Source organism: Lepisma saccharinum, chromosome 4 (genome assembly GCF_977018435.1).
Source record: "Lepisma saccharinum chromosome 4, izLepSacc3.1, whole genome shotgun sequence".
Classification (NCBI taxonomy): Eukaryota; Metazoa; Arthropoda; class Insecta; order Zygentoma; family Lepismatidae; genus Lepisma; species Lepisma saccharinum.
Genome location: NC_139232.1, coordinates 38,460,577 through 38,482,296, shown reverse-complemented (window position 1 = coordinate 38,482,296; position 21,720 = coordinate 38,460,577). Strand labels below are relative to the sequence as shown.

General features: G+C 36.1%; 1 protein-coding gene across 13 annotated transcripts in view; it reads right to left on the bottom strand.

Moving 5' to 3' along the window:
* The window catches only part of Camta (Calmodulin-binding transcription activator), an 816,835-nt gene that overhangs the window by 26,439 nt on the left and 768,676 nt on the right, over positions 1–21,720 (bottom strand). For 12 of the 13 annotated variants that reach the window (XR_014441594.1, XM_083120430.1, XM_083120424.1 and 9 more), the window contains one exon: positions 8,736–8,810. The exons of the other annotated variant lie outside the window; for it this stretch is intronic. Coding sequence is in view for 11 of the 12 variants with exons in the window: in XM_083120430.1 (XP_082976556.1) it covers positions 8,736–8,810 (75 nt within the window). In the remaining variant the exon portion in view is untranslated. The remainder of the gene's footprint in view (positions 1–8,735; positions 8,811–21,720) is intronic. 13 annotated transcript variants of the gene reach the window in all.

Sequence of the window (21,720 nt, the reverse complement as noted above, 5' to 3'; positions counted from 1 at the left end):
AAAAAAAAAAAACACTTTTTTAACAACTTAGTAAGATATCTGAGAGGCAGTCATAAAGTTCATATTATTACCAAGAAGGCAGAGAGCCACAGGTATAAGCGTTAATAATTCTCCACATACTTATGCACCACTTAAGGTGACATACTTCTTGCAGCAATGGACCACTGTTTGTAGAGGTCAGCAATTTGGGTGCTGAGTAAGTGCTTCACCTCAGAAATTGTGTGCTCGTTACTCCAGAAACACCAACTATGAAGTGTGGTCTCCAGACGAGAAAAGAAGGAGTCAATGGGTCAGGCAAGTAAGGTGGGTGAGGTAGAAGTTCATGGCCCAAAATGTCAGCAAGTGTCGCTGACTCATGAACAAAATGGACATGTGCATTGTATGCAAGGAGCCGGGCCCCATTCTTCAGCTTTCTACAACACTTCTCTTTGATAACCCCTTGTAACTTGGTGAGGATATTACGATAACATTTCTCAGTGATGGTTTGGCCTATGTGGGCATAATCAGTCATGAGAACACCATGGCAGACCCAGAAAACAGTGAGCACCACTTTCCCATATGATGGTTACATTTTTTTTTCTAGTGGCTGTGAATGTGCGTTTCCATTGTGTCATTTGTGGGTCATAGTGGTACAGCCAGCATTCATCCATGGTGATGAGCATTTCAAAGAATTCACCCATGTCGGTCCAGTATTGCATCAATATTTCTCTCACTGAGTTCTGTCTGCTGTTTCTGCATGAACAAGAGTAATGGGTGGCAACTGTTGTCATATGCAAAGAATTGTGGATAAAGTTACCAATGGACCCATGATTATCATGGATAGTGATATGCTGGTCTTCGAGCAGTACAGTCTCCACTTTCACCAAAATGCATGGTCCCCATTGACCAATGACTTGCCACTTCAGAGTTTATTTTTCATGACTTGTTTGTCCGCACGTAAAGCATCTAACCCACTACACCACTGTGTCGCATACTGGCACATTGTCCCCATACACTTCAACCAACTCAGCATGAATATCCTTGGTGCTTTTTTTTTTTCAAGTGCAGAAAACGAATCACAGCACAAAAGATAAAGCTATTCTTTCTGCATGAGTGGCATCACGGTGGATTTGTTGCTCTAGTGGTGTCCAGAGGTACTACAGCAGAGAAAGTTTGGCTTACCTGGCCACTTGAAAGACACACCCTTTCAGAAATTATAAAATTCTTGGGCTATATCTCTTTGCTATTGATGATAATACGAAATTTATGACCATCCCTTATATGTACCCACAACTGTAAATATGATTTGTTTTAAACATTTTGTTAAGCATGTACTACATTTCATGTAATTACTTTTCACTCAAGATTTTGCCATGTCATGTGGCTTCTTCAGAAGTTAAGACAAGAATAATTAAAGTTTAAAACATGAGAAGCTAAGTTAGGTTAAAAAGGTTAAAAGTGAAGGTAAAAGACAATGAAGTTTGCAATGCAATCCCATGTTTTTAAACTTTGACTATTCTTGACTTAACTCCTGAAGAAGCCACATGATGTGGCAAAAACTTGAGTGAAACATAGCCAAAATTGGACTTCAACTACTTAGTGAAATAATGGCACGTGGTGTTAAGTTATGGTTTATGAAACACAGTCATTGATAAAAAAAAATGAAGCACCTAGAAGGAGTGGCGGAAACGAAATGAAACTGCACATCTTGACAGGTTATGTGACTGTATTGAAATGATTAAAAAATCAGATCAAATGGACAACGCAGTGTGCAGTAACGGGCATACTCTTCGCCCCATGTCAGTAGGATGTTGCACCCCCTCGGGCCTCGATACATTTGGCGAATTGGTTCGGAATAGAGTCGTACGAGTTGCCGTATTCTCTCCTGAGGCAAGTTGTTACAGCTGTCGTAACTGGCCCTCGATATCCTGCAGATAGGCACTGGGTCGGAGTTGACGTCTGAGCTGATTCCACACATGTTCTATCAGGGACAGATGAGGGGATCTTGCAGGCTCTTGTGCTCTGGTGTCAATGGCAGACTCCGCATAGTCTGCCAGAACCCATAGTCTGGCTGCTGCCAGTCAACGGCCAATGGTGCGGGATGACACGGAGTGTTGTAGCGAGTCCTGTACGTGTGTTCGGATAGCAGATGCAGATATAATGGGGTTGCATAATGCTTGAAGCACAATGCTACGATCCTCCCTTGGTGTGGTAAGACTTGGTCGACCAGAACCTTTACGTGTGTAGATGCCCTCACTTACCCATTGTTGCCAACATCTGGCTACCGTGACATCTGAATGTCCAACATGCCTGGCGATTGCACGATTAGACCAACCAGCCTCATGCAGACTCACAATGACGACCTTTTCGAACTCCGCCAAGTGCTGGTAATGCTGTCTTATGCGTCTACCAGGCATTCTCTATGTTGATGACCTTCCCTCACGGTGTTTACTGACTGTCTGACGCTTCGCACGTACCTTATGAATGCTATCAGGCCTGGTAACGCAACTGAGTGGCACAACTAATGCACTCTGGTGGACGTTCCAGACGTTACATATCATTGCAACTCTAAAAATCATTTACATGCTCATCGATGTTACTCATGTGTATGAAATGACGTCTAAATTGAACCTTTCCTTCTGGGTGCTTAACTTTTTTTGTCAATGAGTGTAATTTGAAATGGAACTTCACTTTAGATCATTGTTGGCATAATTTGCATTAAAAATGTTTGCATTTTGAAGCTGCTGATAAGGCAAGTGTGATGATTTTTATGGTATATTTGTCTTTCTTTTTGTGTATATGTGTGGGTGTGTGAGGGGGGGGGGGGTTAATAGCACTTCTGGAATGTTTTTCATGATCTAACAGAGGATTATTTCTAATACAGGGTGGCTACAAACAAGCAGAAATGAAATTCCCTGACTTTTCCAGGTTTTCCAGGACAAAATTTACATTTTTTCCCTGACAATTACAAAACTAAACTAAATCAATGTTTTTGCAAATGGAAATTATAAAGTCATGCAGATCCAGGTATGTATTGTGTTAAGCACCAACATTATCTTCCAAGAAATTGACTTAATTTCTCTATTCTCTATAGTTTGAATTCAAACTGCAAAATAGTGAATTTGGAAAATTATTACAATTCACAAGCTAGGGAGGAATTATGGGATTTTATCATACACAGTCAGTTTTAAATAAAATATTTGATTATTTTTAAAGTTACGACTAAATGGGATTAGAGTGAAGAGTGACTGATGAAGAAATAAATTTTGTAATTTATCAATCTCCTTAGCCATTCTCGGTATTATATGTTGATATTTCCACTGAGGCTTAGAACCCTCTGCTTGCAAGAACCATGAGTGCAGACTCATTTTTTGATGCATAAACCTACTTCTCTTTTCTCTGTAAAGCAAAGAACTTAACCCTTGCACATAAATGAAACAACTGAATTGTACAAAAGAAAGTGTCATATTTCCATATCAATGGAATTTCTCCTTCAGTACAGTATAACCAAGTGAAGTACTGTGAAATTGACAACATGCAGTTATACCATTATTGCTGACGAAAAGGGTACATAGGTATTAGAAATTTAACGCAAGAAATTTATAGAATTGCTTTCTATAGGTGTCTGATTTAGCTAATCAAATATTAAAACAGGAACACTCTGTTGATAAAGCTTCTGAAAGTTCATATATGAGGGGCGTTTAGAAAAAAGGTCCAATGGTTCCTGTACGTGGCACTAGTGGCCGGAGAGCAACACATACATGCGGGCAGGAAGAAGTGGCATGTGGCTGTAATCTGATTCAAATGCAGTGCAGCAGTTTTAGGACAGTTCTATGTTAAAGATGGCAGCTCTCATACAGTTTCCCACCGACTGCGAGGTACGTGTAGTAATCAGATTTTTGCACCCGCTCAGATCCTGGCATAGAGCCACCAGCAATTGTGTGAGGTGTACAGACCGGACGGTGTGAGCGATAGTATGGTCAGACGATGGTGCAGACAATTCACGGAAGGCCAATCGAATGTGCACGACCCCATACAGCTGAGTACACATGGGCTCCTTGCATCACTTCAAGTGAGAGATCTTGGACCACTCCCTTGGTTTGAGTTGCTGTTTTAAGTCCACTTTATGCACAGTAAGGCTAATCGGGACTGGACCTACAGTTTAAAGTGGGATCCGAACCACTTGTGCCTCCACCGGGTATCGAACCCGGGACCCCTTGCTTACAAGTCAATGACGCTACCACTGCGCCATGGGAGAGGCCCATGGGACTACTCCCTGTGTAGCCCTGACCTTGCATGTCTTTCATCTCTTTGTTCAGCTGAAGTGAAGAGGTTTCTGGCAGGACAAGGATTTGACAGCTACAAAACAAACAAAATTTACTGCCATGCTACGACAAATGCCAGAACAACGGTGGTGAATATGCAAAAAATTAGGTTAGGAGTCACTGTTACTAGTGCAATAAATTACTACTGATATTTTTGTTTTATTTATGCCTAATTGGTAAGGACCTTAATTTTTTTTTCAAATTGGTGTATTTTTTAATTTTTAATTTTTATTTTTTACTATTCAAAGTTATTTTCCCCAAAATTCACATTTTCATTTTAGCGCATTTTCTGGCAAATACCTGAAATTTATACCTTCATGGATTTTTTTTTCAAACTATTGTTTCAAATTATAAGTCACATGGCCCCACACCTCTTCGTGAGAGTTTGATACCTTGGAAATTTATTTGGGAAAGTTATTTTCCATACCCCTATTTTAATTTAAAGGTAAGGGTTTTAGATAAGGGAATTTTCCCCGTATATACTGAAGGGTGCAAAATGACCATAAGTGGCAACGCACCCAAAAATTTTAAACCAATCAATCTCACTGACAGATACCGATATATTATGGCAACAAAAATTGGCATCATCTTTTTTTACTTTTTAGTGTTATGTTTCCCAAAATTCGCGTTTTTATTTTAGAACATTTTTCTGCCAAATATACCAAAAGTTATACTTCATACTTCCATTGTGCTTTTAAACTATTATTATAAATTGTAGGTTACATGGTCTATCTATTTTCGTGACAGATTGATATGTTGGAACAGATTTTCGAGAAAGTGCTTTGCACCACGCCATTAAGGTGTATAGGGGGTATGGAGTTATGGCTCCACACATTCTTGATCACGGCCAAAGGTGGGGATGGTGTGATCAGCACCACACCCCCTGGTCAACTTTACCCCCAGTTTTTCCTCCAGGTACCCAGTTGATACAATGCTGGGTGTGGTGCGCCGGAACAGCTTGAACAGGTGGAAAAGATCCTGGTTCTCTCCCGCTGGGGATTGAACCCGGGTCTCTCGCATAGTAGTCAGATGGTAGTCAGATGCCCTAATGACCGAGCTTCAATATTTCTCGCTCGACAAATGCCGATGTTATGACTTCCCTGTGGCGATAGGTGAGTACTCGGTCTTTGCCAAAACTGCAGCACTTGGTAAGAAAAACTCAATATGCTGACCAAGGCAGAAAATTTATTTTATTTTAAAACATAAACTAAATGTAATGTTTCAACCTTCTAGCAAGGTCTTCTTCAGACTCTGTAATTTTGTACTGGGTTCAGAGTCTGAAGAAGACCTTGCTAGAAGGTTGGTTACGTTTAGTTTATATTTTATTTTAAAACATGTTTATGTTTATGTGTTAAACTAAAATAAATTTTCTGTCTTGGTCAGCATATTGAGTTTTTCATATCGTGGAAACAAGGATTAATGGTGTTAACACTCGGTAATTCAAAACACTTCTTGCGCTACAAATATTGAAAATGCGGCTGCCGTATGACGGTACATATGCACTCGATCTCCTGTAAGAACTCTGCCACTTTGCTCTGTGATGCAAATTGTTTTGATAGAAGTTGAAAAAATCGTGGGAAATACATGATTTAATGTTGCTGTTGGAATTATTCCATGTATAACATGCAATATGAATGTTGCAGAAAATCAGAGGTTGGGAGCATCACTGCACATTCATAAACACTACTTCGCAGCAATTAACATTTTTGGCAGCTTTCGCGTTCGCAAAAAATCAAGATCCCTACTAATTGGAACTTACTTTCTGGGTGCCCCTCGTATAAATCAGTAGATGAAAAGTGAAAATTTTGTAAAGCTGGCAGAGAAACGTCAATTATTGAAGAAAGTGATATGCTTTTAGTATTGAATGACTCGAGTAATTATGATATCAAAATATTTACGTATTTATTATTATAGTATTTTATTTCATAATATTGGACATTAACTTCATTCAGTGACAGATTAATGCCATCTCTCACGAGTTTAAACAGGCAGAACAGAGGGGAGCGTCAATTTCATTGCAATACGAATGTTGTTGAGGTTGGGGGCAGGCACTTGCCAAATTTTTATTACGTTTACCAATGCAGGTTTATGTTTCACTATTTCATGATATTATTCAATATATATTCTGTTTTGTTGGATTCTTCTTGATATCTAAGAATAGTGCAATGTCATTGTAAACGTATGTTAACTTGTGCAACACCAGTATTACGCCAGGATGATGAAAGAAAACCTTCCTACGCATTGCTACCTATACATTAAATAAAGTTAAGTGAGCCACAAGCGAAATAAAATTCCAGCAGCATATTTGCAGTCTAAAGCTCTATTTATACATGCGATTTTTGTTGGATGTTGCAGTTCGAAGACATCTAACAAAAATCAATTCCATAAGAGTGTCATGTATGCAATTTCTGTCACATGTTGCAGTGAGACATTTTGTGGGGTGGCGCTATTCGACAAAAATCGTATGTATCAAGGGAGCCTAAAATGTTCATCCGACAAATGCTGTACCACGCTGTTCTGGTGCCGTGGTTGTGTTGTGCATAAAACGGGCCTAAAATTTGAGGCTCAAACTTTGCAACAAGATTTCCTGTTCCCATGCAGAGCTTCATAACAACCATTAAAATAAAATAAATAAATAAATAAAGTCAATCAAGACAAACTTCCCTGACATTTCCCTGACTTTTCTTGACCCCTCAAATTCCCTGACTTTTCCTGGTTTTCCAGGTCTGTCGCCACCCTGTAATAATATCTTACTGGTTCGCATAACCACAGCTTGCAAATAGTAAACAAAGCATAAGTCACTACTTGCATGTGGTTTATAAGTATTTCACTAATTCTGATGTTTTGGACCCACTGTCAGATCCTTGCTCAGGACTGTCCAAATTAAAGGATAAAACAGAATAAAAAGTGTTTAAAAATGGGTATATTTGTCCACTATATTGAAAAGGAGGCCCTAGGAATTTTATGTAACAATGTAATTCTGTATAGGAGGTATGTAGATGATATGCTTTTTATTTATAAAAATAAATGGACCAAAGACCAGGTTTTCCCAAAATTAAATCAAGGTCAAACTAGAATTATAGTTATGGAAGAAAAAACAGCTAATGGCATGTTAAATTACTTGGACCTTGAATTAAGAATTTTTGACAACAAATTTGAAACTGGAGTGTTACAGAAACCTATATACCCAAAGAATCTGCACACAATGATATTCTAGAATAAATAAAAAACAATTTGTGGTTTAACTTCATATGGAAGGCCAAGAAATTATGCAATGACCCAGAAAGTTAAAATAACGATATAAAATGGATAATCGATAAAGCAGAAAAAGAATGGATATTCAAAAGATAAGGTTATGAAACATGTATTGAAAGTAGAGAAAAAAAGTGTAGCTAATAAAAAACCCGATTTGGATATGAAGACAAATGGAACAAATAAAAATATATCAGCGAGCTTTACAATAGAGCATATATTGGGAAAAATTATGAGAAAATTTCATAATTATAACATAATGTAACAAATGAACATATGGAAAACAAGGACTTAAATTATTATCCAGGCATGTGTAAAATTAAATGTAACTCATGTGAACATGAAAGAGACATCAAAGATGAAAAACCTAAATTGGTCTGAGTGATCATGTGATATCTACGAATCATTCAATTGGAGAATATTATATCTGCACAAGAAAAGATTTAGAAAGAAAAGTGCTCGTCGCAAAATTAATTTGTAAGAACAGAGCACAAAGGATGAATAGATATGATGGTGATATTAGAGAGAAATGGACTGATTCAAGAAAGAAACACATTATCAATCCCCTTATAAAATTTCCAGCTTTTCCCATCAGTTTCAACTACAACAATGAGTTTTATTTGCCTGATGATGTAAGAAGTAGAGAGGGGAAGAAATGAAGTTGCCAATAGGAGGAAACAGGTAGGCATCGGTAAAGCAGGCTCAGTTGCATGACAGCAACAGCATGACATGTGCGTCTTTAATGCAATACACTTGATAGCAATAATGCAGGTACAGTCGTTTTTATCCCAAGTGGTTTTTGAACACTGAAAAATGATCTAGCACAGGGTCAGGAATTTTGGAATGAGTAAAGGATTTATAAACCACATATAAGTAATGACTTATGTTTCATTTAGCAGGATTATTATCTGTTCTAATAATCTACAAATTTTAAGAAAAATGTGAATCAAGTTGAATCTCCACAACTATATAGAAGCAACAATCGTTAACAAATTTCCATCAAGCTCCAAAATGCCATTTTTTGCCTTTTGGCCATTATTTTTACATTATCAACAAAGAGGATTACAATTTAATATTATACAATGTAACAGATATTGCATGGAAATTATGAAACAATGATACATTATCCCTCTTATTAACTGGAATATTTAAACTACATATACATAAACTATCACTTACTTATTCTTGGACTGCCTCATGAACTGCTGAATCTTCCTTGCTGCTTGATGCTGACGTCTTTGAGAGTAAGTCCTTCTGTCAAGAAAGCAGGAATATTTAGAAAAATGAACGTTAATTTAAAAATTTCAAGCTAATCTCTAATGCTGATCACCTTATCAGCACTCGTAGAACGTCTTGTAGGTGCCTGTAAAATAGTCATTTTTTTTCACCTTAGCCAACAGGAAAAAAGTTATCTTATGTCGGTGGAAATAATGAAGTCTTCAGTTATATACAACATGTAATTATTGCTTTACAATTACAGCATGTGACTGGTATGATAAATCCATAATCCAACAGCACATACAAGTGTATAGTAATTACTATTCTCACAACTTACATTCAATTATTTCTATGATGTAGACTTCATTCACTGAAAGTATGTGAAAATTTAATACGTAGTAATGGATTGAAATAAAAAATTATGGATCCTTTTAGAGTTGGTGCTGGCCAAATAAAATATGAACAATATGTACATCAGTGAAGAATTATGACAAAGAGGTAAAGATGGATCAATACGATATATCTGCTGACATAAAATTCACCAAAGTACTGATAATCAATATTCCAATGTTGAGATATGAAATTGCCAATGTTCCATGAAGAATCTCAATGGATCATTCACCTCCTTAAATAATGCACATAACTGGGTGATTGAAATGTGTTTTGCCTTACAAAAAGAAACTGTACATTTAGACATTTACTTTACAAACCAAAGTACAGCAGTCAGCTCACAAGAAGATCCCCAAATGAGGGAAGATGGGGTTGCTGCTTTTCTTTTCAGTGTCCAGAATACTTTTGTATTGAAGATGCATATTGCATATTCTTACCTCTTGTTAGAAACTTGCTGCTCACCACGAGCCCTGGTAGATGTCGCAAAGCTTTGAAATCAACACCTCACACAGCTAGCGGCGACAACAGAAGAGATGCAAAAGTTCAACAATTTTTCTTTGTTGGAAGAAAAATGTCTTGCCTTTGTGCTTGCAACTGAGAGTATTGTATTTCTTTACTTTGAAATGGAAAACTGAAACAATATTAACAATTATTTACAAATAACATTTTGTTGCTAATCTTGAAGTTAAGCAGCGTCTATATCCCAGAAAAGAGGATATTTCCAAATTTTCCTGAAAAACCCACCCAGACAATTTTTAGGACCTGAAAAAGAGGTTTTGTCTGGGTAAAAGAGGATGTCTGGTAACCTTAAATGACTTGTGTCGCTACATTAACAGCGAGCCCACATGTGTTTCTTACTCATGTGCACTCCCCCAAACCTAATAGCGGAGTCACCTGTCACTGCATCACTCCACTTCCATTGGGGATCATCTCCTGAGCGATTAGCTGTACCAATGAATTATAACTATATATCCATTTTAAAAAAGTAAGAGAATGACAGGAATTTGCAGTAAATTGCAGACTATTTCCAAAAATATTGGGTGGTAATATTATTGGCTATTTTTATGGATAAACTAATATGCCTGTATCTGCCAATTCTGATGATAGAGAATGAAATAATATATCCCATCCATAGAAAGATATATTAATAATTTTGAGAGTGTTGAGATAATTACATTAGTTGGCCAATATATTGTTTTACTGAAGATATAAAGAAGAGAAAGGACAGAAGTTAAAACACGATAAAACTAATAATAATAATAAGATGAAGATTATTACCAGAGCAAAAGTTCTAAAATGCAAAGAAAGATCTGCTTCAGTGGTGCAATTGCTATTGTACAGTACTGCTTCTATTGCCCTACAGTAAATGAAGTCTTTCGATATGGTCAAAATAAACTAGAGATTAAGTATGCAAATGGAAATATTTTGCTGCAAAATAGCATTGCAGGATACTTTTAGAGCTAAATAACAGTGAAATCAGAGACACTGTTTACTTGGCATTAAAGATTACAGCTCGTCCCGCTGCGACACAGATGATGCTGACAAAGAAACTGAGAAGTGCACTACCTTTCTACTGACAATCTAGAAGCTAGAAGTAAGTCTTGAAGCTTTCCTGGCGACCAATGGTAACAACTTCTACCCTGAAGATGAGAGTGACGTTAGCTCTCGAAAGCAGGGACCTGTAACGTAACGCAATTCATTGGTATTTGTCACCGTTCCGCGTTATTTCCGTACCGGGTACCGCGTACCGGCCCAAGTGCTGTGGACCGTTCCAAGGAAAATACCAGAACCTCTTGGTAAGGCGAACAGTAACGCTTCTGCTATACCGTTCCGTTCGTACCCGAGAGTGCTTCGGGGACGACAGCTTTGGGTACACAGAGTGGAACGTTAAAATACCCGTACCAGAAAGCATGGAACTTGTTCCTTATCTGAATGCCGGTTCCGTTACGGTACGTACCTCTCCTTAGAATCATACCGGTACAAATTCATGACGGGTATACCTGAAACTTTAGGATCGGGTACAATTGTAACAAAACCTATTTTCAACATATCAAATGGGTATTTAATGGATCAGAAAATATATGTCACGTAACTCTTCATTTTAAAACTTTCATTGTTGAATTCTTGAAAAATCGATAATAACTAATATTATTGGAGGTTGTAGGCAATATATATATAAATATTAATATGGAATCGTGAGATTTGTTATTTATTAATAATGTTACTTTTATATGACCAATACACGTAATATTAGGGTGCAAGGTGATGCCAACATATTAAAAAAAAATCTTTTCAAGCAAGATATTGAAAGTACGACATGATCATAATTTATGTAATTAGAATATTACCAACTAATACATCTGGAAAAAAGGGAAAGTTAATGTACGCCATATTGAGAAATGTTACCATGTAAGTTACAGATTTTAAATTCGGGTTGATCTGGCATTGCCAATCAATATGATTTTCGTAAAACTGGAAATTAGACGCCATATTGAAAAATGTCACTTCTTAAGATAGAGAAGTGAAATTCGGTTTGACGGTAGCTTATGCTAATTAGAGTATGGCAAATCAAAATGATTCTGGAGAACCAAAAATTTGATGGACGCCATATTGAAAAATGTTATTTCTTAAGATATACGAGTGAAATTCGGTTTAATGGTAACTTATGGGAATTAGAGCATGACAAATCAACATGATTGTGGAAAACCGGAAGTTGGTGGACGCCATATTGAAAAATGTTATTTCTTAAGATATACGAGTGAAATTCGGTTTAATGGTAACTTATGGGAATTAGAGCATGACAAATCAACATGATTGTGGAAAACCGGAAGTTGGTGGACGCCATATTGAAAAATGTTATTTCTTAAGATATACGAGTGAAATTCGGTTTAATGGTAACTTATGGGAATTAGAGCATGACAAATCAACATGATTGTGGAAAACCGGAAGTTGGTGGACGCCATATTGAAAAATGTTATTTCTTAAGATATACGAGTGAAATTCGGTTTAATGGTAACTTATGGGAATTAGAGCATGACAAATCAACATGATTGTGGAAAACCGGAAGTTGGTGGACGCCATATTGAAAAATGTTATTTCTTAAGATATACGAGTGAAATTCGGTTTAATGGTAACTTATGGGAATTAGAGCATGACAAATCAACATGATTGTGGAAAACCGGAAGTTGGTGGACGCCATATTGAAAAATGTTATTTCTTAAGATATACGAGTGAAATTCGGTTTAATGGTAACTTATGGGAATTAGAGCATGACAAATCAACATGATTGTGGAAAACCGGAAGTTGGTGGACGCCATATTGAAAAATGTTATTTCTTAAGATATACGAGTGAAATTCGGTTTAATGGTAACTTATGGGAATTAGAGCATGACAAATCAACATGATTGTGGAAAACCGGAAGTTGGTGGACGCCATATTGAAAAATGTTATTTCTTAAGATATACGAGTGAAATTCGGTTTAATGGTAACTTATGGGAATTAGAGCATGACAAATCAACATGATTGTGGAAAACCGGAAGTTGGTGGACGCCATATTGAAAAATGTTATTTCTTAAGATATACGAGTGAAATTCGGTTTAATGGTAACTTATGGGAATTAGAGCATGACAAATCAACATGATTGTGGAAAACCGGAAGTTGGTGGACGCCATATTGAAAAGTGTTACTTCTTAAGATTTACGAGTGAAATTCGGCTTGATGGTAGCTTATGGGAATTAGAGTATGGCAAATCAACATGATTCTGGAGAACCAAAAATTTGATGGACGCCATATTGAAAAATGTTATTTCTTAAGATAGAGAAGTGAAATTCGGTTTGATGGTAGCTTATGCTAATTCAAGCATGAAAAATCAACATGATTGTGGAAAACCGGAAGTTGATGGACGCCATATTGAAAAATGTTACTTTTTAAGATAGAGAAGTGAAACTCGGTTTGAGGGTAGCATATGCTAATTAGAGTATGACAATTGAACATGATTGTGGAAAACCGGAAGTTGGTGGACGCCATATTGAAAAGTGTTACTTCTTAAGATTTACGAGTGAAATTCGGCTTGATGGTAGCTTATGGGAATTAGAGTATGGCAAATCAACATGATTTTGGAGAACCAAAAATTTGATGGACGCCATATTGAAAAATGTTATTTCTTAAGATAGAGAAGTGAAATTCGGTTTGATGGTAGCTTATGCTAATTCGAGCATGAAAAATCAACATGATTGTGGAAAACCGGAAGTTGATGGACGCCATATTGAAAAGTGTTACTTTTTAAGATAGAGAAGTGAAACTCGGCTTGGTGGTAGCTTATGGTAATTAGAACATGGCAAATCAACATGATTGTGGAAAACCGGAAATTGATGGACGCCATATTGAAAAGTGTTACTTTTTAAGATAGAGAAGCGAAACTCGGTTTGAGGGTAGCATATGCTAATTAAAGCATGGCAAATCAACATGATTGTGGAAAACCGGAAGTTGGTGGACGCCATATTGAAACATGTTATTTCTTAAGATTTACGAGTGAAATTCGGCTTGACGGTAGCTTATGCTAATTAGAGTATGGCAAATCAACATGATTCCGGAAAACCGGAAGTTGATGGACGCCATATTGAAAAGTGTTACTTTTTAAGATAGAGAATTGAAACTCGGTTTGGTGGTAACTTATGGGATTTAGAGCATGACAAATCAACATGATTGTGGAAAACCGGAAGTTGGTGGACGCTATATTGAAAAATGTTATTTCTTAAGATTTACGAGTGAAATTCGGTTTAATGGTAATTTATGGGAATTAGAGCATGATAAATCAACATGATTGTGGAAAACCGGAAGTTGGTGGACGCCATATTGAAAAATGTTACTTTTTAAGATAGAGAAGTGATATTCGGTTTGACGGTAGCTTATGGAAATTAGAGCATGTCAAATCAACATGATTGTTGAAAACCTGAGGTTGGTGGATGCCATATTTAAAAATGTTATTTCGTCAGATAGAGAACTGAAATTCGGTTTGGTGATATTATGGATATTACTGCATTGGAAATCAACATGATTATGGAAAATCGGAAGTTATCGGAAAATTTTACTTTAATATTCCTCTTTTCCTTTGGTCATTGCTTATTATAATTAGAACATTGTAAAATTTATATGATATTATAAAACCGGAAATCGATGGAGGGCATAATGAAAAATGCATTTTATTTAGATGAAGAAGTGAAATTCGGTTAGTTTATTGAGCTTGGTAATTCGAACGTGGACAATGCATATGCTGTTGTAAAACTGGAAGTTGATGGACGCCATCTTGAAAAGGAAATACTTTTGAGTGTCTATTTAGTCTTTATTTATTAAAAATTAAATATGAATGAAATTAATTATACATTTCTGCAACTTTTAACAATCGCGTCGACGATGATGAGTGATGATTAGATGAAATTCATGAATGTGAATTGACACTCACATAGAACACCTATGTCAAACCTGGGACTCTAACCCGGCACTTCGTCAACTATAGCACTTTTACATTGATTGATAATAGTAGCCCTACATGTACAAATTGACATTTATATTTTACATCTAATCTCACACTTTTACTCGTTCCAATCGAGAAGTTCAAGTTACAATTCAATGCTTTGTGACGTGTTAAAAATTTGGTGCTTACTTGTGTGTCACAAAGTGAGCATTATTATAAGTTAATTATTGGAGTTACAACAAAAAATAAATAATTTTCTATACTACTGGTGATATTTATTCCAATGAATTTACGACACTAGTTTCGACTATTTGAAGTGCGAATATGTAAATCACTTGCAAGAACACGTGACTGATTATTTTATGTAATTAGGAAGGCTGATGATTACATGAAATTGAAGAAGGGATATGTTAAGTGAGATCGTTATCCGGCGGCTTAACGAGCACTTTCTTTCACATTTATAAAGCATATGTTAGCATGATGCTTACGCTAATTGAAGACTTATTACAGAAAATAATGAATAAACTTAGAGTTTGCCCTTGCACATGCATTCCACATTTGCACATGTATGGCTTGACGATCCACTTCGTACGGCTGTCTCTTTGCACACTCCGAGGTTTCTTTGTTTAAATCCGAACACTGCCGATATGGGACGTTAAGAACAAATCATACGTCCTGTACAGGACAGATAGCTTAACAGAGTTGTCACTTGTCTGAGGAATGTCAGTTGTGCTGCTGTAGTGAAAATGGAACAGCCTTATACTAACGAGGGGTACGTACATATGGATTTCATATATGGTAAGGCTAAAGGCAATGCAAGGTAGGCTGCATACTTGTACCAAGAAGCTTACCCTAATCGACCTTTTCATATCTGTCAATAATTAAATAAGACGTTAAATCTTCTACCAGGGTTTAAATCTTTTAAAAAAATATAAAGTTATAGCTCTTCTCGGTAGATGAGTTAGTAGATTAATGCTATGGTGTGTTTGAGACCTGGTGGACCATGCGTTTTTCACTAAAATTTCCACACAGTACACACACACACACACACACATACACACACGTAATATTGGAATGTTAAAGATGACACAGAAGTAATAATTAAGATTCTTTCATCAGGTGGGTTTATTCGAATGATGTATATATATTTTTTGACTAAAATTCGCATTCAAATATTTTAAAAATAACACATGTTCATTTCAAAATAAAGAGCCACACATGAAGAGAAATAACATAGGTTTATTGCATTGGTTTGTATGTACACATGTGCATTTCACAAACATAAATAAACTTATATCTAAGATTAAGGAATAATCCCGAACGGAGTTATGTGAAGTAAAAATAAATTACACAAATACATAGTATTCAAACACAACTATAGTTTAATATTGGAAATACCATTTTCAGACATTACAGATGCTACTTATGTTGTCCATATGGGAAGTTTAGCAGGAATCATCTGCTGACAGAATGGACGAACTCTCTGACATGGCCAGAAACAAATCATCTGGGGCAATTTCACACTTCTTAAGGTACTCTGCATTATTACGTATAACAAGCACATCGTCGACCATGTCTGGAGCCATATTATATCTTAATGGTGACAAAACATATCTTAGTGATGAAAACAGACGTTCCACACTAACCTGAGTGCCAGGGATTGCCAGAACGACAGTTGCCATGGCAGTCAACTCAGGTTGTAGATAACGTTGGCTCTCCCAGTATTGCAGTACATTACATTTTCTACACATCCGTTTCGTTTGATGATAATATTGTTGCAACAAAGACAATATCCTGTTGTTCTTAGGTTCAACAAGTCTCTCAGCATCTCTTGCTTTCAAATATTCCGACACTGCGTCGTCATCATCATTGTCATCATTTTCATCATTGGTGTTTGTTTGATTTCCATCAATTGAACTCTGTAAAATTTCTTTGGGGTACGTTCGTAACTTTAATGCCTCCAGACGAGCCCACACCTTCACGAGGTATTCTTTGGCGCACTGCTGCTGCTCGGTTGAGAGAACTGAGAAATACCTAGGATCTAAATAAATAGCTCCAAGAAATCCAGGGTACTGAAGAAGGGGTGGTAGTTTCTCCTCGCCTTTTCTATTGACGCGCCTATTTTCTCTTTCTTCCATATTCTCCTTTAGGTTCTTAGCTAACTCTGAATCAAGTGAAGCAATTTTCAACTTACATTCAAGCCATATTCCATATATGTCGCTCAAAACCATTTTCTCTTCCTGAAGACATTTGGTGGCAACTTTAGCTGGCTCGAGAGCAGCAATTGCACTATCAAGAGCATCCCACTGCTCACTGGTCAGGGCTAGTTCTTTCCGCCTACCAACCTCATTCTCCTTGTCGCTTCCCTCCTGCTCATTCTCATTCTCGTAATCTACGATGAAATCCTTCAAGCGACGTATGGACTGCATCATATCATATGTAGAACTCCATCGAGTAACTACATCAAGTACGGGAAGAGTTAAAGAATTTTTCTTTAATCTTCTATGGATACTTGGTGTTCTGAAGTTACGAGCCACCGTCCGTACCTCATCCAGTAGCTCTTTCAAGCCAGGTGTATTCTTAATTGCGTGATCAACTGCGAGCTGTAAGGTATGTGCTGCGCATCGAATACTTTGAAGCCTGAAATCCCCACAATCAATTTCAAAATATGGAAACCACTCTTCAATTAGGTTTTCTGCAGCCACTTCCTGGACGTCCTGAAGTAATTCAGCAGCTTTAAGCATATTTGCTCCTGTGTCAGATGTAAGGGTTAGTACATTCTCCACATGGATGTTGTATTCTTGTAGGATATCCATAAGTTCTGTCTTTATATTTTTGCCCGTATGTCTTGTAGTCATCTCCTTCACAGCAAGAGTGCAAAGTTCTAACATACCCCTGTTGATATATTGAACATTTACACCAAGAAAAGTTCGGCTACCCTTCGTTGTGGCATCTATCTTCACAGAAATTAGCCTCCCTTGTAGATCTTTGGATATGGCACTCCGAACCTTTTTACCATATGAAGGTATTAAGTTGGTGATGCTGGCTGAGCTCACAACAAACCTGAAAGTATAAGGAAGTCATTATTCAATCTAATAAAGATGTTATAAGAAATTTTATAACAATAATTTCACTTGACCATTATTACAAAATAAAGGGCTCGTTAGTACACCCCAAGATTTATTAAATTGTTTCCTCATATACACTATAAAAAGTTGACTGGAAAAATTATGGTCTAAAACCGTCAACTTCTGCTACCAAATACCATACAAATAAACCTAACTATTTTTAAAGTAGGAACTTTTATTACAAAATTAATGCAAATAAGGGGATTTTAGTAGTACAGTTTTTAGAATATATATTGACACTGTACACAACGGCAATTAATAATCAATATCTATCTTTATGCAAGATCTAATGTTAAAACTTGAACTTGAAAGTGTTTCTTATATGTCTCAATGCTATATACAAAAGTGTTTGTATGTTTAATATTCCAGGCGGTTACCGACACCGTCTATACTTCTCATTTTAGCCATAGTACAGAGAAGTGATAACACGAATGCGCATGCGCTCAAGAAAAACAAGTTGTGTTTTGTAAGTATTACGGTAACTTCCAACAGTGTATCCAAATATAATAGTCGGGAAATCAGATGTGAAATGAAGAAAGAAAAAAAAATTAAACACAATGGTGACAATAGTACCATCAGAATAATTTTTTGTTGTTATATTATGTAATTGATGATATACTACATCTTTGTATCTTAAGGTAACTTGACATGCCATATTGAGTGGGCAGGATTTGATATTATATTATATTGAATATAGCAAGTTGAACATTTGATCAATACCTAATGGTGTTATCACAGCTTCTTCAACACTATGGGCACTTAAGATTTGTGCATCTTTTGAAAATTTGGTAAATGCACAAGGTAAAGTTAGTCAATATTATAACCGAATTATCTAACGAAGTCCCCTACACCATCTCTCTTATATGCTTACCCTGCTTACAATGGTCTCTGATAGGTTCAGTGAGCTGTTGCTCTTAATTTATTGCAATCTCGTATGTAGTTCGAGATGAAACCTATAATATGTATACTTTTCGTCAAAGGTCTACAAATAATCAACTTTTAGTACTTCTATAGTACGAAGATCAGTGCAGGTTCTTAGTATTCTCGCCTGTCTTTAACCTTTGCTTTCAGGCTACCATCTTCTATTCAAAAACCTTTTTTAAGTTTAGAACATCTACAATAATCACCACTGGAAGTACAGTTTCACATGAGATTTTAATTACTAGACGCTGTCAATTACAAGGCAGCTACTTTGATGTGCATTAAATAGTCGGTTATAAACATTTTGAAATTACGAAACTTGAAGCTGGTCTCTGATTGCCTACAATTCTTTCCATGCATTTGTGCCATTTTCTAAAAAAGCCATCTGTACGTCAGCAAGTATATTATACAAGTTGGCCGATACACGATAAATCGAACATCCAAATGATGTTAGTAGAAATTTAAACAGAATATTTTCAAATAATTTGATGATGACTTATCATTGAATCTACTTTTGTGCACATGTAAGATATATCAAAAATAATATTATGATATTAAACCACTAAAACAGTTGTTATTAAAAATAATATTGCTAAGATAAATCCCTATCATGGCACTACGTATGTACTACAAGGACATTAAAGTAAGTTTCAATGGTCTTCCTTTTCTTCCCTTTCCAGTTATTTTTTTTATCTTGGATCAATCTCGACGATGCGGATGGTACTGGACTGATGAAATGGACGATTTCAGAAACGCTATGTTATCCCTATACCTTACCAATGGTTCGAATCTGAGATCTGGTTTCTGGCTTCGTAGCATGCTACGTTGCCCGACCACTCCACCCCGGAAGATAGCAATAATAATCTGGCTGACATTCACATTCACTACATTTGTCATTTTTCTACTTCATTGTATTCATGTTAACTACTTTTTAACCAAATATATATGTAACATGATATAACAAAATTTAAATTTTAAATGGTCAATTACTTCTCAATGTTCCCCAGAGCCAAGTGCATTCATTATTCCACTGATCAAACAGAGCAAGGAACAAAATTCATGGAAATGAGAGTAATTAACAAATACTTAGATACCATGGAAATTAGACAGTAATTATTAGGTATAAAGTAATCGAATCTGAATTTTATGATAGAAATATAGGCAAATGTAATAAACAGCTGTCTGTCAGGAAACAAAATGTGAATTTTTACGATATCAAAAGACATGTGTGAAAATTTACTAACCTATCTCTTGCTGGCATGGCCTGGATGTAGGGATTAACAATTTCCTGAAATGCCTCATCATCCATCAAGGCAAAGGGTCTTCCATGTTCAGTCACCATTCGAACACAGAGCTTCTTTAGTTTTCCTCCGGTCATCTGTACATCATTCAACCCAATTTTCCTTTTTCTCATCTTCTCGTATGTGTTGAATGTTTCCTTTTCCTTTTCAATTACATCTAGCTTATCTTTGTGGTGACGTTTAATGTGTTTCAGTAAGTTGCCACTGTGCTTCCCCTAAATCAATACATAAATTTACGGACAAATTAGTTTCAAAACAATTCGAGATTTTGCTTTAAATTATTGCATACATCAGGACATGTAGGAAATTGTATTTTCTTATTATTCACTTATTACGTTTCTTATTGTTCAAATTATCTCCTTAACTACTCGCTAAGGAAAAATCGCAGCTATTGCTGACGATATTAAAGGGGCTCAGGTCCGATTACTTCGAATCACGCTTTCATGTCCAATTAGCCCTTTAGAGCATAAAGTAGACTTAAATCAAATTTTACAGAAAAATATTAAATGTCTCATATCGTTAACAATAAAGAGGTAAAATACGTACGTTAAATAACCAGAAATACAGATAAATAATTTACGAATCATTCATAAGTTATGACTCATAACATCTCACATCTATTGAATCGAATCCCGGATACTATAAAACGTGTTTGTAATTTACTATCTTTTCGATACAATTTAATCTTAATTTAATACGCCACATTTTTCTATTTATTTTACAATAGATTCCTTTCAGCCCATAGGCGACACCAGAATCTGAAGTCTAGGGGTGTGGATTTGGTCAGAAACTTCCAATGGTTATTAATAACATTATTAGTAGCTTGTTTGCAGTATGGTTACTCTTGTGATTACAAGATTGTCTTTTGCATCTTTCATACTACGTGTGTGTGTATTTTCTTGCCAAACACACATAAAATGGCTAATGTTAAAACTTAATGATGATAGTGTACATTCAAAATATAGATTATGAGAGGAGGTGATAACAGAGCAGGAAATAGTTTAACATACACGTAAAAATAAAGCACAAAAGATGAAATTGCTCATTACTGCTCTAAAATGAATTGTTTATGGATGGTAGATAATGATTACAGTTTCTTTCTTTAACAAAGGACTGCATTCCATTTTGGACACGTCTACCTCCACCGAAAATAGACAAGTAGATCAGTATTGCAATATGTATTATAATGTACTTGATATTATGTGTTGTTAATTAATAATGATAATAATATTGAGATGGAAATTAGAGATGCTGAAGGAGGTGTGAACAAGCATTTCATGCACCACTCTGGTACCGCCTTCCTTCTTTCCTTCTGCGATACCTGGTTTTCCACCAAACCTTTACTTTTTCTGACTTATCTACATTTACACTGGAGACACCTGGGTTACAAATTAAGCTAATAATGTATACTGGCAGTGAATTAGCACAGTATAATAATATGAAACTGTGCAATAACCTAACAGTAAATTTACAAATACATTTATGCTCGTACACAGTAACGTAGAGTATTGAAAGTATACTAACCGGTATTCGTCTTCTACACTCGAGTATCAAGCATGTTGATTCATCATCAATACTATTGTAATTAAAATACAAATTAACTGGATTCATCATCCTCCTCGCAGAAGGCTTTTCATCAACGCTTTTGGGAGTAGATACGGTAGACATTGTTACACAATTTGCTCCAATTCTACAATATTCTAGTACACTGGCTTCATATTCCAGTCTAACTA